Raw genomic sequence first — 21399 nt, 5'->3', positions numbered from 1 at the left:
TGTCTTCTTCCTTTGGCATGTGAATCGTTAAGTTGAACAACGTTGCATGATCTTCACGTGAAAACTTCTATTGTATCATCTCGTAATCATATATTATTGTATTGATACCCTGTTGTGTTTCTCTGCATCGACAAGACTAACAAAACTTGTTTCGATAGGTTAGTATAATATAAACACATATTTTCATACCTGAAATATATGTTTTAACCCGTTGTGGTGTCTCCTAGTAGAACACATGCCAGTAAATATAAATAAAGAAAATAATAATCATATACAGCTAACAGTACAACATAATGCATAAATGCATTTAATTATGGTATTTCCGAACCAATAATATTCATATTTAGATAGACAATGATATAGAGTCATTGTTAGCATCCTTTAACATGCTAAAAGGATTCAATTTGTCCATGGTAAAATGTCTCAACATTTTATAGATGCATTTTGATGGATTTATAAACATATAATTACACATATACTCGAACTATAAGTCGAGCAATAATCACACCATGTCAAGGTCTTTCAAAAAGAATTTTCTCTTTAAAAGCTCATAAGTTTCTCTCGGTGATATGTACATCATTATAAACTTTGATTATAATGACCTTTTAAGACTGAAATTTTGATAAAAGTATGGCTAATTATATCCAACTTATCTCCCTCTTTATCAAAATATCTCTTGATTTGTGCCAAGCTCAATTCGAATAGGTTAGTTCATATGTAATAAGCATAAATCCATCCATTTACCAATCCATCATGGACTTCTTTTCAACTTGACAAATTATGTATACACATTCACTTTTCCAGGATTTTTGTTGCATAAACTTGATCATTAACACATCATTTTGTATCACATATCAAAAATCCATATTGTACCGTTTATTTGTTCATTGAGATATTGTACTTATAATGTGTATTCTCTTCTATGTGTATGCTTATTGATGCACATAATCAACTAATCTTTCAAGTATTCAATTACCTTGGCAAAATTTTTAGGAGTTCCATTTATGTTCAACATATTCAATGTCATAAAGTATCAAATATGACTTTATACACAACAATCATTATGTTCTCAAGAACTTACTTTACATGATTTGATAATTCAAATCCTTCATAGATTTTCTTGTAAACTCTCAGTATCAACTGAATAACAATATTTATTGGACGCATATCAATTCTCTCTTTATATTACCAGACTGTTTAGTTATCGGAAAGTCATTGCTTCCACCATTGGAGAATGTGTCTCCTCATAATTAATCATGGGTCTTTGCAAAAATTCTTATGCCATCAATTTGGTCTTATATCACTTGATGATTTTCATAACTCATATACAATACCCGTTTGTATCTAACACATTTTACAACTTTAGTTGTACGGATTGCTGGTCCAACAAACTTTCCGTTATTTAGAGAATTCAACTATGCCCTGTTTGCGTCTTTCCATTTGGGCCAATCATTTTATAGGCATATTTAGAATCTTAATCCTCATCATCATCATTTCAAGCGCTAATTATACATATATATAAAAGTATAACGACGTTGACTTTATTTCGATTCCATATATCTTTGCAGACATGATACAATATAATTTATTGAGAGCTCTTTGTTTTCAGGTACCTAAGGTTCTTCAAGAACCATCATGTCTAATTTCTTTCAAGAGACCGTTTACTGCACCTCGATTTAACCATCTTTATTACTTGATCCAATTTTCGAGGAAATTTTAACTTTGGAACCGATCAATCTACCACGCTACAAGCGTGCATTAGAATTATTATCAATATGTGTTTGTCCTTCCGGGACATTTATAAATTGGAGCATTAGCAGTTCGTATAGGTGTCTTAGCTAGACACTCTCTCTTGGTCAGTGAATCGTCTAGTAATTCATTCGCTAATCTTTATTCATGAATTATCCTTTGAACTTTTAGTTCATATAATTAAGTTTGAGGATCAATGAAAATTCATTCCAACTAAATTTGTTTTCCAACTGCTTTAAATCTCCCCCTTATGTTGGGAATATTGATTCACTAAAGTGAAAACTAATGAGCCATAAGCAAATATCTAATTAGTGCATCTACGTATATAATCATAAATAATATTTAATACCGACATAAATTCTCAACTTCCTTTGTGACCTCATCTTCGTGTTTTATGGTGGATTAATTTCAGTATATAACACACACGAAATATTAGATGAGAAATTCTTGGTTACTGACCAAAAACCAATTATAATGGGGAGGAAGTATCATAACTTGTTGGCTTGATGTGAATTAGTTTCTAAGACATGTAACATCATATGTACTCAAATTCAAACATGAACCTTTGTTCTTGTGATATTTCCTTTGCAACAAATTATAAACGTCGAGCAATTGTCTTTAACAAAACAGTTTATGTAAGAACATAATCTGTTATGATGTTCAACACTTATTCCAATGATCATTATTAACTTGGGAATCAAATTTATTATTATAACTGAATGTAAATATACCAATATGGAATAATATGCTTCCTATCTTATTAGCTAAGCCAAATTTCTCACAAACTTCAAGTTGTGAATTTGATAACCATTTAGATGATGCATCGATTTTGAAATACTAAATGGTATCATGTTAGGATTTGTATATCCTTTTCTCATTCCATAACATTTAGGGATTCACACCCTCCTTTGATTGTTAAATAAATAATTCCCATTGAGAGCAATATTTACATGTATAATCATTATGAAGAATCTTTTGGTTCTTCAATAAATTTCACATAATTGACTCGGTGTGGTCTAACCGATCATGCCAAGATAATCATGATCCATAAAATTCATGTTTATGATCATATATGCATTATGCTTCTTTAATGCAAATAGTTAAATATGAGAGAACATTGTATTATCATTCCAAACAATCATGTGATTTCACTTTTGTATTTTCACATTTTGTTCTCATATATGATCAATTCCTTTGCCACTTGTGGTGGTCGATCTCATTATTAGCTTGACTATAATTATAATTATGAATCGATCTCATTATTAATATAATCATCGTTACAGTTTTTTCAATGTCCATGATCGCAACGATCAATACACAATCACATTCGTTTTAGGAATGATATAAAACCAAACCATTTTCATGGTTTATTCATAATTTTCTCGAACACGGATACATAATCACCTCAAACCTTTCATATGTTTTAATGATATGCTACACCCAATAACATATCTGAGGTTTGACAAACAAAAGATGATTTATCTTATGATCATATATGCATTATGCTTCTTTTATATATACTCTTTCATTAGAGTAATATAAAACAAAACTTAGGTTTAATTATTTTGTTCAGTACTATGTATATAAATAGATAATAGCATATAAGTGCAATGTACAGATAAACTCAAATTATACAGTACATGATATTATAACATGTCAACATATACAGTGAGTTATAATAGAACTTTGTGAAATAACATTTTCATCACTTACAAACAAATACATAATTTATGTATTAAATTACCACAGTATAACCAATCAAATGTATATCTCATACACAAATATTTACGAGTCTACCTTGAAACATAAACAAATATCTATCAATTTATGTTATGTTATAAATGTTATAAAATTAACGTAAGATTTAAGACATCATCGATCGAATAGCATATAAGTCGTAAATGTAAAGAAACAAACAATATCTTTCAACTATTTCATAAAATATGTCATGCGGTTAAATCTTTAAACGGATTTCTTAGAACATGATGAGTATAAACAATTTAAAGATTATGAGATAAAATACCAATCAGTTGTCACAATTTCTTCGGTTATTTTAAAAGACTATTTAAAGACAATAACTGGTTTGATTTAGCATTACGTATTAATTTTATAATAAAATAACTCATGCTTCAAGAGATATTATATTTTACACGTATAAAGAAAATAAATTTCATGTCAAGTTTCCGAATGCATTATTGATTTCTTTTGTGTGAATGGCAACATTAAATAGTACTCTTAATATAATCAACTTATATAATCAATTATATATATTATTCTGTTAAAAAAAATCAAATTTTCTTTGTACCAATCTTAAAATATATAAATTTATGCAATTCACATTTTTTTTTATCAAGTTAAAATACAAACCTGTATATGATAGCTTCTAGAAATATCATAATAAATAAATAAATAAATAAATAATGATAAGATCTTTAACTTATTTTGGGTTTATATTACTTTTGTTAATAACATAATCAATTCTATTTATAACCATAACAATGATTTTATATTATAAACTCAAAATTTATTGATTTAATAATATATGATGAGATTATGAGAACATTGTATCTCTTGATTATATGCTAAACATTTAATGACTCAAATATGATTATTATTGTAGTCATATTCAAAAATTCATGATTCTTGTTCATATGTATCTTAAAATAAACTAAAATATATATAACATGATTATTCACATGAATAGAAAAAAAAAGTATCCTAACTTTTAAATAACAATCATGCAATCTATGTTAAACATGAACTTTATAATGAATTGATATGTATCTCTAGTTTTTTTATTTAAAAGAAAAACTAATAACTATAAAACTTCAAATAACACAATTAATATAAGATACGTATACATATGCCTACTATTTTCCTTATGGAAAATAGTAAAAAATTATACTAAATCACATTATTAATAATCATACAACTTGATTGTCAGTAACGAAATCAATGAAAGAAAATTAAATCAATTAACATACTCTTTAAGCTTTAGATATTGATGTGCACTCAAAGATAAGAGCAAAACAAGTCGATAACACGATCAAAATTTATAAGAATTTATGTTTGAGAAAAAAGAAACAACAATGCTAAGATAATATGCACATACCTTATGATGTGTAATCCAACTCCAAAAGCAATCTACGTACCTTATGATGTGCAATCAAACTCCAAAAGCAATTAGTGCTGATAACGTGTTGTGAAACAAGCCTAATAGCTAAAGAATAAGAGAAGACATGTAGGGAGAAAAGGAGAGATTTATTAATAAGGTGTGTATTAAAATAAGGTATAATAAGATGTATATATAATAGAAGATAACTTGGACAATAAGCCTAATCTATATTAGGTATTGATAACCATATAATATATATTTTTAACAGGGAAAACATAAATATGATTTTTGAATTATTAAAAGAAATAACAAAAGGTGTGTTTTGGAATTATTAAAATTAATTTTATTTTTTTTGGATTAGCTCAACCTATGCGGAGTGTGATATTAGGCGGTATAAATTGTCCGCGTTTTTCCTGTTTGATTTTCAGGATTTGTTGAAGATAATACTTGATGTTTTATAGAGACAAAGCAACCGTTCTTCGAGTGGTGTGTCTAATTACTACGTGGTGCTTGTGGAAGATGTGAAATGCCTTTGTCCATAATAGGGTGACGATTCATCTTTCGGGTTTGATTAAAGAGAAATAAGTTTTGGGTTTTCTTTAGGTTAAAAATAAGTAAAACATGATGAGCCTTACTTGGAATGATTGGCGTCGTTTTAAAGTGTAAAGGTTGTTTTGGGGGGTTGTGTTTGTGGGTGTCGTATTTTTTTGTGTGTTTTGTGGTCGTATTATTTCTAGCGTCTTGCTAGTTTTAATATATTTTATTTGTCAGGCGTTAAAAAATAAAAGAATAACGCTTTTAAAATAAAATACAGCCGGAATCATCAAGTATACACCTACTACATCGTATTGTACTTTTATCATTTGAACCGTGACGTACGCAGTTTTAGATAATTTTTTTTAAAAAAATGTTACTAATATAAATTTAGTCAAATAATAAACAAGAAGTTAAAATGAATCCTTCAAAAATACAACTACAATGCACATTTTAATATGCAAATGCAAATGATTACAATCGTCCAAGATGGAAGTGGTCTCTGGTGTGGTGCCAATTGCATTTTGTCCTTGTACAAAAGTTTCCACTATCTTTTTGGTCCACCTTTCTTGGATTCAAATTGTAGTGATCAAAATTCATCAAATACCTTTTCCTACAACATAATAACTAGAGATTCTGGCCAACAAAACACATGGACGGACAGATTACTCATTACTCATATGAATATAACGACTAAAAGTATAAATAAACCAGTAAATTAAATTTCTTAAATATAAACTAGTTATTTGACCTGCCGCATTGCGGCGGGGTTTGGTTTAGTTTTTTGTATTTCTTTGTCAATTGGTGTAAATTTTTGTGTTTATTTGTGTATTAAGGTTCGCAACACTAATTAGATAGCCATTAGCCATAAATACTTGAGACATAGAAGACTGTCGCCTCAGAAGACATTTCCAAACAAATTACAATACAAACAAATTACTACAAAAAATAGATGACAAACTGAAGGAAAGTAAGCACTAAGTTATGTATTCAAATTGAACCGATCTGCTTTCCTGAAGCTTTAAGCTTCTCCTAAGACTTATTTTCAATTTTCTTTTAGCCTTGTTTTCTTCTGTATTTGCACCTCCGGTGGTTGCTCACATGAGACTGCAAGACAATATGTAATCAAACCAGATTCTTTGATGCACAAATGGCATGCTAAAAGAGAAACCTGGAAACCAGCCAAATGAACCAAATGAAATGCAAGCTAAAGTGGCAGCCATGAACATACAGGTTAGGCCGTTAGGTTATAACACAAAAAAATGCAAGTAAAGTCACTTCAAATGGCCAACTTAATATTTATGGAAACAATCACATAACGCACACTGAAAAGCTTAATGCTAAGTAAAAACAAATGGCTAGTCTGGTAGGCCTCATACACAAATACAATATCATACACTTCAAAACTAAAACCACATGTAAAATTTTTGAGAAGCAGACCAAACCTCACATTCAGCTAACTTTATGCATCCATGTAAAATTCTTTAAAAAGTATATATATGAAACACCATATATATATATATACTTTAGATGTCACAAAAAATTATGAGAACAATCAAAGTCACTAACATTTGAAAGCTAAGTAAAAACAAACACCTAATCAATTAGGCATCATACACATATATAAAACATACACTTCAATAGTAAAACCACATGTCACCTTGTAAAGAACCAATGAAGCTATAACCTTGTTGATAAAAAGAAATTGTTTTATGTTGTCCCCCAAAATACATAAATGCATACGCATTTCATTAAACAACTTGTAAGAACCAACCATTGATATTCGGTATAAATGACATACATTGCAACACTAAAACCACATTTCATATGTACAAACTACAAAGAATAAGACCTAACAAAGAGAGTTACAATGTATGTAGGATTAATATAAGAATCAATGTTTACTATAATTTAACACTTGAAAAATGTAGAGACTGATTTGGTAGCAACAACCTTTGCCAAGTTTAACTTCCTTGTCCCAGGTAGAGGTGTACAGAAAAACCGTTTTGGGACCGGTTCTATGCCAACCGAGCCGAACAGGTTTGACAATAAAACCAATTTCACCCAAACCGACCAAAACCGCTGGTTTCCCCATGACCAGTCTTTGACCAAGCGGTTCGATTTGGGAAAAGAAACCAGTTTTGTACACCTCTAGTCCCGGGTGGAGCATGTAAAAGAAAAGCCCTCTGAGGCCGCCTTTTACCTATCTTATAAACAAAGTATCAAGTTGTTGACAAAAACATAATACAACTCTACAAAATATGTGTTTGTCAAGAATCACTTGAGAACTTATGTTATAAGTTATACTGAACCGAATGATAATAAGCCATCTTCATCTAATTAACCACCCTACACCTTAACCACTACATCCAAGTTCATCAGTAGTTGTAAAAGTCAAGCCTCGTCATGAAAAGCATATACATGAGAGAGAAAGAGTTACTGATATGAATGAATCTGGACTCTGGAGACATGGAAGAAAACAATTGGAGGGTGATGCGGTGAATACACGTGTAGTGCTATACAATTTTAATTGCATGGTGTACAACTATTGAAGCACATGCTCACCCAAAATTGTAATATTATAAATAAACAGATTTATAAAATTAAGGTTCGATTCATGGTTCAAAATGAGATTTGAGAATCTAAAAGAAAAGTTAAGGGGTAAGCTAAAAAGCTTTTGTTAGATGGTAGCCGATATCTAATACGAAGAAGTGCTTTTATTATTATTATTATTATTATTATTATTATTATTTAAAGTGTACTTTGTCAAGGAGGACGGAATAGTTAGGATATGTTATTCCTACACCATAAGTGACAACACCACATAGGTTATTTGGACATCAGGTATCCCTATACGACTCGCGTATGGGCTGTACGAGTCCTATAGAGCTATATGACTCGTATAACAACTATTTGACTCGTATAAATTGATTTACTTTAAAAATACAAAATACCGGAAATAACAACCGAGTTGGTTATGGCTTTTGAAAGACGTTCAGGGGTGTATTATATAAATATTGTTACCGCGAAACAAACATCAACGAACGTCGTTGGAAGTATCTCAGCGCTTGTTCAATTCAATTCAATTCACACATTTGAAAGTGCAAAAATCCCCAAATCATGGACGCTAAAACCCTAATTCCACACAACTACTATTACCACTTCAATACAGTCTTCATAACTCCAAATTCCAACCAATATTTATATTATAATACTACTCCTTCACAATCACAACACCGCCTTCAATCACTCTTCAGAAGAACAAACAATCGGTTGTTTACTCCAACACTTTCAAACAACCGGATTCCTGCTACGGCTACCTCTATTATCGACACCGGTAACGACGATGATAAGGAGGAACAAGTAGTTGTCAGTCATTTGGCGGGAAACGAGAGCATTTGGAATCAGTTGGTGGAGATTGCCAAGTTCTCAGGTCCAGCTGCAGGACTCTGGTTGTGTGGACCCTTGATGAGTTTGATTGATACTGCTGTCATTGGCCAGTCCAGTTCCGTCGAGTTGGCCGCTTTAGGTTACCTCGGTTATCTTGTTCCTTTTCGCATATTAAAATAACAACTAGCTTTCGAACCACCATGTGTATGTCAAATAAATGAACAAAATTAAAGGTAAAAACAGTAAGAAGTTTAGAATCACAAATCTATAAATTTGAGAAAACCTCTTTATATACAACAACATTTGTTGTTTTATTTATCACAAGTATTTGCATCATCTAATATCAACAATTTTAGATCAAGTCTGCGAGTTACCCTGGATAATGCAACGTAAAACCAACCCTAGAAAAATATTGTTCTTGCCTATTTTCTACTTGTTTAAGGGGGTGTTTGTGATTCCTTATTTTACCTCTTTCTAACTTCTCTTTAACTTAATAAGTTACAACATTGTTACTTTTGAAACTTTTCCTCTCACAATATAAGCAATCCCAAACACCTTATTACTTTTCAAAAAGTCTATAAGCTATAAGTTGGTGAAAATAAGCAATCCCAAACACCCCCCTAACTTTCATATTTCTACTTGTTTGATCTTCAATCAATATTTTACTTTTAATTTTTTTTTACTATTTTATAACTCAATTGCCAAAATGGTTTTGACCCATGAACCATGGGTAGCTAGGATGAATGAGATGAGAGATTAGAAGATTATGAAGGAAAATTAGGCTGAAATTGAATGTAGGCTTGGCACCTAAGCCTCACTATTTTACTTATTCTACTTTGTTACAAGAGTAAGATAAGATATACTTACAATAAACCCTAACTATTATGGACATGTACAAAATAATATTAACATGATAATGTAGGACAATGCCAATCTACCAAACATGAGAACGTATTAAACAATACCAATCTACATTAGCAATGTTTTATAATAACAAAGAAAAAACCTAATAACAACAAAAGATTCAGTATCAGCAACATAATAATAACAACAAATAATTATAACAACGATAGAGAAAGTCTAATAATAACAACAAAATACAAATCAACAAATACTTATAAAAACAAACCTAATAATAACATCAATTTAGTTCTCACTGTTTTCATATTAAGAAGTATATGTATTTGAACCCGAAACCTATTATGGATGTGATTTTGTGATAAGTGATTGTTTAAATATTTGATTGCAGGGCCGGGTACGGTGCTTTGCGATTACATGAGTTATGGATTCATGTTTCTTTCTATAGCTACTTCAAATATGGTGGCCACATCACTAGCCAAACAGGTTTCTTTCATATGTATATATTTAGCTTTCATATTTCTGTACCTGTTGAATAATCTGACTAGTCAAGTTGTTTAGGATAAATCCGAGGTGCAGCATCAGATATCAGTTCTGCTTTTTGTTGGAATGACATGTGGTATAATGATGCTTTTATTTACAAGGTTCCGGGGAGAGTGGGCGTTGAGCGGTAATAACATCTTTTTTTTCTGTAGAAATAGTACAAACAATAAACAGGTTCTTGATCTTTGAACAAATGGTATCATGTTAATTTTGAAATTTGCCAGTGTCGTCTGAATATCAAATTTGTCTCTAAATTTGAATCTAGGTATCGTCTTTTGTATTTTCCATTAATAAAGTTCTGTACTTGAATATTTTCAGCCTTTTCTGGAGCCAAGAATGCACATATGTTATCAGCAGCAAACACATATGTTCAGGTCCTTTGGATTCTACAAAACTTTTTTGCATAAACTTATTACTTATTTTTATATAACATCATTTTTGTTTAATCAGTAGAATGTGTTTGTTATATGTTAATAGATACGAGGCTTGGCATGGCCTGCAATTCTAGTGGGGTGGGTTGCTCAGAGTGCAAGGTAGACACTAGACACATCATGAATTGACTAGGCGTGTAAACGAGCCGAGCTGAGCCCAAGCTCGCCTAGGCTCGAGCTCGGCTTGTTTCAAGTTCTATTTCTAAAGCTCGGGCCTGGCTCATGGGTAGTTTTTCAGGCTCGATCTCTTCTTGGCTCGGGATCGACTCGTTTATTATTTGTCAACTACTTTATACATTTGTAGTAATAATAATTGCATTCCTTATATTATACTTTTTTTTATAACATAATATATTAGCTTCTTTTATTTTATTCTATACATAATTACTGGTATATAAATGTATAATTAATATATTAAGTAAGATATATATAAATATTAGGCTCGTTTAGGCTCACCACCTAGCTCGATAAGTGAAGCTTTGGCTCGGGCTCGTTTGTCAAACACACCTATTTAGGCTCAAGCTCGTTTAAGCTTGGTTTGATTCGAACTTTTAGCGAGCCAATCCCGATTATCTCACGAGCCGCTCGGCTGGCTTACACTATAGTTTTGACCCCACTCCATTTTTAACTGTTTCACGAACCGACCCACTCGTTTTGCCAGGCTTAATATTTCTTTTTAACCAGCCTGGGAATGAAGGATTCATGGGGACCCTTGAAGGCTCTGGCAGTTGCAAGTATTATTAACGGCATTGGTGATGTGGTGCTCTGCTTATTTTTAGGGTACGGTATTGCAGGAGCCGCATGGGCAACAATGGTGTCTCAGGTATGATTTTTTTAGCATGGATTGGTTAAGTTGTCGTATAGGTCGTGTGACACCTCACACGTATTGTAGGTGGTTGCAGGATTTATGATGGTTGAAGCTCTGAAAGATAAAGGGTATAATGGTTATGCGGTTGCAGTTCCATCGGCTAATGAACTTGTACAAATATTCAAGCTTGCTGCTCCGGTATTTATAATGATGATGTCAAAGGTTTGTATCATTATTTCCAAAAAGATAGCAGGCCAAATAAAAAAAAGTGACCAAATTCTCTCAACTAGTTATAAACTATTCGAACTAGTTGCAATCATAGTTATTAAAAGCGTGCACTTTTGCACTTAAGCTCATTTAAAGCGCCAGGCGCATTAATTACGATTAGCATGCAGTAGATATTTAAGGCGCAGTCTTATTTTCCCAAACCTCCCCATGCGTATTAAATTCCCTTTAATAATCTGTTCCTATTCTCTAGGTCTCTAACACTCCACTATTTAAGGGGTTCCACAATCAATATTATAGCACACAAAATCATCAATAAACTAAGAATTTACAGGTTAGTTACAGGTTAGTTTATTCTTAAAAAACCTAAATTCGGATTTTTTGTTCTTTGTTTCCTATAATCTTATCTAACTTTAATATTTGTTTCAGCTTTAATGTTTGTTTCTTTACTCTGCATTTTTTGTTCTCTGCATTTTGAGTTGTTTTAGTTTTTGGGTTTTCTGTGTTTTGGTTTTTCGTTTTTCTAATTATGATGTACTTGGTACTACTTCTTGTTTTGGATTTTGGATTTTGGTTGTTTTATAAACTATTTGAAGAATGAATGTATGTGTTCTTCATAAGATGTTCTATTCAAGTTAAAAATTTTGTTTTTATAATGTGCGCTTTTTTTTCAAAATCGGGCGCTTTTTTTGCGCTTATCGCCCGGGCGCTAGACCCAGCCTCAACGCTTTCGAGCGCTTATCGCATTTGATAACTATGGTTGCAATGCAATTCTCTGAACTACAACATTTCCATTTTCTATAAATAACGACATTAATTAACAATTCGGTTACACTGAATAGAGAAAATGTTGATTCAATGGTTCTCTGAGTCTCTAATTTCATTCAAGTATATATTTGATTCAATAAGCCATAAATAAGTATATGATCATCTAAACCAAGAAGCCAACGGAGACTGGTTATTACCAGTGTCACATGCCGCCTAATAAACTTGGTTTTAAAAAGCGCGCTTAAAGCGCAAAGCGCACTAAGGCGCAGGCTCCATCGCTTTTGTGTACATAAGGCGCACTCTGTACAAGAAGCGCAACAGAGGCGCAAAAAGCGCACCAAAAAGCGCCCAAAAAAGCGTAAAAAGCGCGCGCTTCAGGTACACCACAACTTTTTGTGCATCCAGGCGTTGTACACTAGGCTTTTGAACCTAACTTATAGGTAAATTATATGCTAAATCATATATAAAGGCTATATAAAGCTATATATTGGGTAGTGATGCTTAAAAATATATGGGATACATAAAAAAAATTTTACATGAGCAGTTTGTGCCTCACGTACGTAAAGCTCGCCGCTTTTGCGCTTCACGCTTTGCGCCTTAGTTTTTTACCCTGTCACTTTTGTGCGCTTCACGCTTTTTAAAACCAAGATGCCGCCCCTGGGATCCTTTTCCGTTTCCAGCCCATTGAGCCACTCGACTATTCATCGGCTGGTTAGAAACGGAAACTGAACCCGGGTGGCAGTATCCACAGGTGCTAATAGTCTTACCTCCATTGCCTTGGTTTAAATTAGCATATAGTTGAACTAAAATCTTGACTTATTGAATTGATATACTTGATCGAAATTTTCATTCTGAGGAACTGTTGAAGAAACCTAATTGTTAACCATTGTTGTTTTATAGAAAATGGGAATGTTATCGTATGAGAATTGCATTTTAATTAGTGTCGTAATTATACATTTGGAGAAGTGAGATAGTTATAACTAACTGGAGACATGGGAAAAGCTTAATAATGCCCCCCCCCCCCCGGTTTTTTTGCTCAGTAATGTCGATCGTGTATTCGTGTCTGGTTGAATTGTTCAACGCAAACACAAAATGTTTGACCCGTATATCTACACGCACCAAACAGGTTGGTGGGTAATAATTAAGTGGTAAATGTGTTAATCTGGCTGGTGGGTTGTTATAAATGGGTTAAACGGATTAATGGGTCAATCTAATTAACTAAACTGGTTAAAAACGCAACTGAACATGATCCGTTTGATTAAACACGTCAATCCGAAACACAAAACCGTTTTTTAAACCAGATAGATATGTCAACCAAAACCTGATTATTTTCGTATCGTATTCAGTCATGTCAGAAATTGCCACCCTTACATACAACACCTTAAATAATTTATTTTTAGGCTCAGATTGTTTTTGTAATCATATTTAACACATGTTTTAGGTGGCATTCTATTCTCTACTTGTATACTTTGCAACATCAATGGGCACACAAACCGTTGCTGCTCATCAGGTTGGTGGGCCCGCCTTAACTTGTTTTTTGCTATTAAAGTCAACTCACTTTGTTTGACTCTTAACTAATTTCTGTTACTTCAGGTTCTTGTCCAACTATTCTGTATGTTTGCTATAGGAGGTGAACCGTTATCTCAAACCGCGCAATCGTTTATGCCAGAACTTTTATATGGTGCTAAGCGAAGTCTGTCAAAGGTTAATTTTTGTAGTTGTTTTAGCTTCTTTATTTTTATAATTTAAATAGTTTGTCTATGATCTTCACATATGTTTGTTGTTATTATATTTACTCAGGCAAGAACGCTGTTAAAGTCAATGGTGATAATTGGTTCGTTGTGCGGTTTAATATTAGGTGCTGCTGGTACAATTGTTCCGTGGTTGTTTCCTAAAGTTTTTTCACCTGATCCTCTGGTCATAAAGGAGGTTAGCTTGATAACTACTTGTTTAGTTACATAAAACCGGTCATGTTGGGGTTGACCTGTTTAACACGTAATCCATATAACCCAATTTTTTACAACCCACCAGCCCGATTAACACACTTATAACTTGGTTATTATTCGCCAACTTGTTTAACAGTTTGGGTTTCATGATTTTAAGCGTCTGTGGGATAGGCTGATGTTTTTGACATGAATAAAATATGGGTCGTGCTCAAATAGTCAGGTTGAACGATTCAACCCGCAATGCGCCAACCCGACATGATTGACACCTCTACATTATGAAAGAATAAAATTATTTGTTTCTTGAAGTATTTTGGTTATTTTCTTTTAATGCAGATGCACAAAGTTCTACTTCCTTACTTCCTTGCTTTATTTGTCTCTGCATGTACTCATAGTCTTGAAGGAACATTGTTGGTATGCTTATTATATAGTTTTATAACTAACCTCTTTTTGTGTTTCGCTTTTTCATTACTGAATATTAATTTCTGGGTGTGTTAAAATAGTTACGATATGAATCTTGATTGCAGGCGGGACGTGATTTGAGATTTATTAGCATATCAATGAGCTCAATCTTTTCTTTGGGCGCTCTTCTTCTCATGGTAAGGAATTCAGATTATTGTTCTCTAGTGTTAATATTTTTTCTGCTTTCTGAAAATCATGAATATATTCATGAACTACTCTGTCTCAAACCACGTGCAATATTTGAAATCTTCGTGGGCTTGACCTATTTAACCCGTTTATAACTTTATATTTTAGGTCTTAAAATCAAATGTTTTGTGGCGAAACTTATAATGATTTGAATATTTTATGTTACTATTTATAAGTTAATTAGTAATTATTATTTTTAGATAGCTTTGCATTTTTAGTTGTAATTGTAAAATCTAAATACGTTAAAATTAAAAAAAAATCGGCTTAACCTGATTTTTTTTTCTTTTTGTGCATTAATACTTTGAAATTACGTATTGGTGGGGCTGTAAGTTTTCAGGCAGCGGGTCTCATGGGTATATAACAAAAGAATCAATGATATCAACATCTTGTATTGATCTTTAACATGTTACATGGTGTTGAAGCATAACGTTTGATTTTTTTTTTATTTTTTTTTGTAATGCTATATTTACCTTCTCTCTTGTTTGCAGTTTTTTAGTAATCTAGGATACGGGTTGCCCGGCTGTTGGTGGGCTTTAGCTTTGTTCCAATGGGTAAATTTTAACTTAAAACTACATCTTAACATCACATGTTCAAAATGTAACTCTAATATTTTTTATTTACTGTTATTTACAGTCTCGTTTTACTGTTGCTCTTGTACGTCTCGTGTCACCAAATGGCGTCCTTTACTCTGAGGATATGACCCGTTATGAAGTCGGGGGCGTTAGCACCGCTTAGCATGACTTGTAATTGGTAGTTTGAATCTTGTTAACATCAAAGATGTTAAGATGATTCAAGTATGTCTTTGTGATAGCATGATCATCACCATAGATTATGTACATGCTCTATATAGTATATTATTTGCTTAAGTCAAAAATTCAAGAAATTGTCATTCTTTGAGACCCAGATTATGTACATGTACTAATGCACCATAGTATATATCTCTTAAGCTTTCATAAATTACCAGAATTAGGTGATAACTTTTGTTGGATTATTTTAGGGATGACTCAAATTATGCACAACACACGTAAATGACTGTAAATGCAGATTAATTTCTTAAGTTTTATTTGCTAGGTAAAACAAACTAAGATTTACATAAGGAATTCAGTCTTAACCAACAGTCTTAAATGCAACATCTCAAAACAATGCAATTCTCAAGGTTTCTTTTTATAAATGAACATTTAAACAATTATCTCTGCTTGTTTTTTGACAATCATAAAAAAAACTTGTTTTTCTAAACAATGGCTTTCAGTTTTCTCGTCATTCTCTTCGCAGAATTATAAGAAAATTTGGTCATTGTGTAACAATCGTATTGTGGTGTTATCAGTTATGTTCTAAAAGTGAAAACGAAGTTGCTTAGAAACTTAGCGACGCTTAGATTTTTGCCTTGTAGGTCTGTTGAAATGAGTTAACATGACAATCGACGCCACACGGTACCTTGTGTTAACTACCAAATCCTTGAAGAGTCATGTTTTTACATGCAATTTGTGCACAAAGCTACCGTTGGAATAAAGGGCAGGAGTCATGCAAAACTCGCTAACCTCTTAAGAACGCCTAGGCTTAGCTACCAAACCTAATTTACCTTTACTGTAATACCTCTTTTAACGTAAATTACTAAAAATACATCATACCTCACTTTCACAGCTCATACTTGTACAAGAAATCACAATTAAACAAGCATTAACACTTGTATTCTATACAAGATTTCTATTTTCTTGCAACAATGTGCCATCAGGACTGATAAGTCTAAATATGAGATCATAGCATGAGCACAGATCTATAAGTAATAATAGTTAAGATGTAGCCCTCATTTTCAGACCAACATTACAACTCAGAAACTCAAAAGTAGCATCATTCAAGCAACAAACTGATTATAGAAATAACATTGCAGTAACAAAATATCAGTAGAACAAAAAGGTCCAATCCATAAAAAAAACAACAAAAACTCATTTTTATAACATAAAGTCTTGAAACATCTAAACTTTCTCACTTCCGTCACAAGATCTAGACAGGTACCGGCATAGACATTGGCAAAGGCTCATCACCCATCACGAGAGGTGGTCTATATTCCTCCACTTCTTTAGGTGGGAGCGCAACAACATCATCCTTGGGCATATGAATCACAACATTATCCGGTAACGGTGTCTTCGGTCCCAGCTTTCCGGTTGGGTCCCAGTCAAGCATGATCTTGACCTTGATACCAAGAACACCCTGTTTATTTCACACACAACTTCAATCATTAACTAAGACAAACACGCTAACAAAAAATCATTCCCTTAGGTCAAGACGAGTTTACCTGTCTAAGAAGCACGTGTCTGACAGCAGAGTCAATATACTCTTTGACGGGTTGACCAGAAGACACCATGTACCCATCCTTGAACTTCATTGCCTTTGCACGTTGAGCCCTAAGTTTTCCACTAACAATAACCTAAAAGCATCGACAGGTATTGACCCCAATTGCCCATTATATAATGTGTCACAAATCATTATATATAAACAAAAAAGATAACAATATAATTACATACCTCACATCCTTTTGCTCCATTCTCCATAACAAACCTTAGAACACCATAGCACGCCCTAGAAACATACCAATAAGCATCAACTACACAATAATCTAGATGCATTAGCAGTCAATGCGGAAAATTATCAGATCTCGGTCAACTGGTCAAGGACTGCAACTAGTAAAACACTAACTAGCGTAGCAAGTAGGAACTGATTAAGACTCAAAACATCACATTGAATACCAAAAATTTTAAGACTGATACTTTGACCGATATTTTACCAAGGGACCAATAACCGATAATCAATATATCTAATATCAACTGCATAGTTGATTATAACGATAAGAAAGATTATAAAACCTGCGAACAGCAAGGCCTCCAAGAAGCTTGTAACGCAGAGACTCGGCTTGTGCAATAGCACAGAGACCTCGGTTGTTGACACGCTCAGCATAAAGTTCCACACTGTTTTCAGGGAACTTGAAACGCTTCTGAACGAGCGAAGTCAACTCCCTTATTCTCCTTCCCTTCTCACCTACAAGTTTAATAACACATCAAAGATTATTTTTTGTTACTAAACGACAAGCCAGATATGTTTTTAAAATATTACCAAGAACATTTTGTGTACGGGTGGCTCGGATGATGATCTCGGTACGCATAGGCGTAACCCTAACTTCAACACCCGAGTAACCGTCCTCAGCAAGTTCCCTAGTGAGAACCTCATTCAACTCAGCAAAGAACACACCATCAGCTACAAACTGATTCATACAAACAAATTCAAATAGTAAAATATATATGTAAACTTAAACATAATATAATTTTATGAACTATTAATAGTAAATGACAGGGCTAACCTTTCGCTTCTTGCTCAATTGAGTTGCCATTTTCGTCAGATGAGTTTAATATATGAAGATCACAGATCCTAAAATTTGAGTAAAAAATATTATAAGCAAGCCTCCATATTAGGGGTGCAAATGAGATGATCGACTCGTTAAAAAGCTCGATCGAGCCGATCTTAAACAAGCTAAGCTTCCCTTATCAAGCTCGAGCCGGCTCACGAGCCTTTCATTTGTATAATTTTTATAAGATTTACATGTATATATAATAATTAATAAATTAACAAAATAACTAAACAATATATATTAGTTATATATTAAATTTTAACAGAAAAAAATATATAAATATTAATTAGTAAAACTAGCGGAGCTGGAGCTTTAGTAACAAAGATCGAAACGAGCCGAAGTGGAGCTTTAATAAATAGGCACAGGTCGTTTGCACCCCTAGACAGAGTCCATATGAATCACATATTATTATTATTATCTGATGAATGAAATATAGAAAATCAATTTATATGTATCTTGAGTTTAATCAAACAGTTATTAATATTGTTATAGCATAAAGATAATAGACAGAAACAGATCGATCACATTCAATTCACCAGGGAAAGGAAATGGAAACCGTACCCCACAAAGAGAGATGAGATGATGATGTTCAGACGGCGGTGTAGAGATAATAAGAGAGTAAAAATGGTTAGGGTTTAATACTACTGTACCGTGTCTCTTGTTCATGGGCCAAACTTAACTACTGGCCCAACCCTGCTTTCAGCCCAAAACTGAACTACTCGATGATAATGTTGGACTCATCTTCTTATTTCATAATTAGGCGTACGCCTTTAAACAAACCCAACACAAACACGAACACATATTTTCGTGTTCCTGTTCGTGTTCATTTATTTGAAATATAAACTTGTTTGTGTTTGTTTATGTTCGTTTCTTTAACTTTTAAATGAGCAGTTCACAAACATAACTGAACATATATAAACAAATGTAAATGAGCACAAACCACATATATGAAAATAAATGAACAGATATAAAACCATTAACTAGATGACTCTTCAAGAAAATAAATGAACACTAACCCAAAGGCGAGTTCTTTGAATATTTTTAAAAACGTGTGCACTTAATGTTTGAAGCAGTAACCAATAAGACAGAGGTCGTAATCGCACATAACTTTACACTCGTTATTCAATGACTTGCCACCGAGTTTATGATTTGGTACAAGTTAAGTCAATTTAACGAGATCATGTGTACATAAAAAACAATTTGAAATTGAAAGTCTCAATCTTTCTGGGCGTGAATACATGAATAATATGCAAACTTACCTAACAATGCTTATTTATTGACGCATTTAAGTACGCTTCAAGAAAAATGTTATGTTGTTATATATTTAACTATGATTCTAAAATGAACCTCATAGTTAAATATATAACTCACTAGTGGGGTTAGAATAAGAAGTGAGTTATTTGTAAGAAGTGTGAGAAGTAATATCGGGCGTTAGATGTGATCATCTGATTGTGGATATTGTTAGTGTGTTTTTCGTTCGGTGTGTTTTATTTTGTTAGTTCGGTGTGTTTTTTATTCGGTGTGTTTTATTTTGCCAGGAGACCCAATCTTGGGTGAAACAAATACCGTGACTTCTATCTTTTTCAATAAAATCATCACGTAGTAAATCAACAAACCCCAAAATGAGCATGCCATGACGTTGTTAGGATCTCATATAGGCCTTTATGGCCTATAACCAAAGGATCTGAGTCAAGTTTTGACTGATTACATTTTAGGAGTGATTCCTATAAACTACTTGAAGTTTGATTTTGTAAAAGTTGCATACAATGAGAATGTATACGGTTAAATGTCCAATTCGCATTGTATAACTGATTCTAAAAGAATCAATCAGCGTGTGGTAATAATTCCATATTAATCCGAATCAATCCATACGCTCCCATTTTTAATAAAATTCCGGCTAGAAGCATACAAGTACTGTAATGTGCCTCTCCGTGGGTATCTGGTAACCATGTATGTAGGGGCAGAATCGGCAATTTGACAGCAAAAGCAATAAAAATCCAATATAGAATATCATTTCCAAAGCCATAGGATATAAGGATAAAAACCACTTCTTACACTTCTTAGGATAGTTTTACTTCTTATTTTAACCTTGTTAACATACATATTAGTACAACAACATATAGATAAATTTTTTTAAGTGTGAAAAAAGTAAATGTGTGACAATCATATATAATTAACAAAAGAAAATTAATTATGAGAGAATCATATATTATCACTGTAACATTCGTTTTTTTCGGTTATTTTTGTATTTGTATATGTATTAAAACCCGACCCGATTGTAAACCGAATCATTCGAAAATATAAAACATTGGACTTTTATGTTTCATAATCATCTCACACTTGTTTTTTGAAAACACTTTTTAACAGCCTTTAAAACGCTAAAAAAGCCTCGAAAACGACCCGAAACGACTCGAAACAACCCGCGAACCAAGCTAGACCAGCCACCCTAGAGGCGCCGCACCGCGCGGCCAAGGGAGGCAGGCCGGTCGTGCGGCGCCAAGGACTTTTTGCACACATTTCGAATTTTTTGGCTATTTTGTTTGTATTGTTTGACTTGTTTACACCTTTTAAACACATGAAACTCTTGATATAAACCAAGGAAAACAACTTTGACTACTTCCCTGTATAAACAAACCCATCCTCTTCATTTTTCTTTGCTCATTCACCTTCTTTCTCTCCCAAACAAAGTTCATATCTCTAACCTTCAAGGTTCTTAATAAACAAGCAACAACATTCTTTAATTCTTGTTTTGTTACTTACTAATTCATGTCTTGTGGTACAACATATATATAATATGCATCCCTTGTTTCCTTCGGCTTTCATCTTCTTCGGGAGGTGATATGCTACAAGGCAAGGCTTCATGGAGAACTCTTTGTAGTTCTTGATTATACTATTTTCCTTTAATGCTTTACTAGTCTTGTTTATATTGTAAGTAGTTTAGTTTATAATTCATGTTTAAAGAGTTCATGGTATTGGGTATGAAGTCA

The 21399-nt window shown here is 32.9% G+C and overlaps 2 protein-coding genes across 2 annotated transcripts; one reads left to right on the top strand and one right to left on the bottom strand.

Annotated features, from left to right (window-relative positions):
• The first annotated feature begins 8702 nt into the window (after positions 1–8702).
• Positions 8703–16010, top strand: LOC143572449 (protein DETOXIFICATION 46, chloroplastic-like). Its single transcript, XM_077057637.1, has 14 exons — positions 8703–8927; positions 10038–10132; positions 10208–10316; positions 10508–10563; positions 10667–10722; positions 11305–11443; positions 11513–11650; positions 13863–13931; positions 14015–14125; positions 14222–14350; positions 14701–14778; positions 14892–14963; positions 15501–15563; positions 15646–16010. Exons 1-14 carry the CDS (start codon positions 8867–8869, stop codon positions 15745–15747), a joined length of 1278 nt encoding a protein of 425 aa, XP_076913752.1. The 5' UTR covers positions 8703–8866; the 3' UTR covers positions 15748–16010.
• Positions 16011–16863: 853 nt separating this feature from the next.
• Positions 16864–18466, bottom strand: LOC143572545 (small ribosomal subunit protein uS3z-like). Its single transcript, XM_077057699.1, has 6 exons — positions 18365–18466; positions 18121–18268; positions 17874–18045; positions 17535–17589; positions 17306–17437; positions 16864–17220 (listed from the first exon to the last, which is right to left on the bottom strand). Exons 1-6 carry the CDS (start codon positions 18392–18394, stop codon positions 17014–17016), a joined length of 744 nt encoding a protein of 247 aa, XP_076913814.1. The 5' UTR covers positions 18395–18466; the 3' UTR covers positions 16864–17013.
• Between the last annotated feature and the right edge of the window lie 2933 nt (positions 18467–21399).

The sequence above is a fragment of the Bidens hawaiensis genome, unplaced genomic scaffold (assembly GCF_021521415.1).
Source record: "Bidens hawaiensis isolate Kalapana, Puna unplaced genomic scaffold, B.hawaiensis_p1.1 tig00000097_1, whole genome shotgun sequence".
Lineage (NCBI taxonomy): Eukaryota > Viridiplantae > Streptophyta > Magnoliopsida > Asterales > Asteraceae > Bidens > Bidens hawaiensis.
The sequence above is the reverse complement of the archived record's forward strand: the minus strand, read 5'-3'. Positions and strand labels throughout refer to the sequence as shown.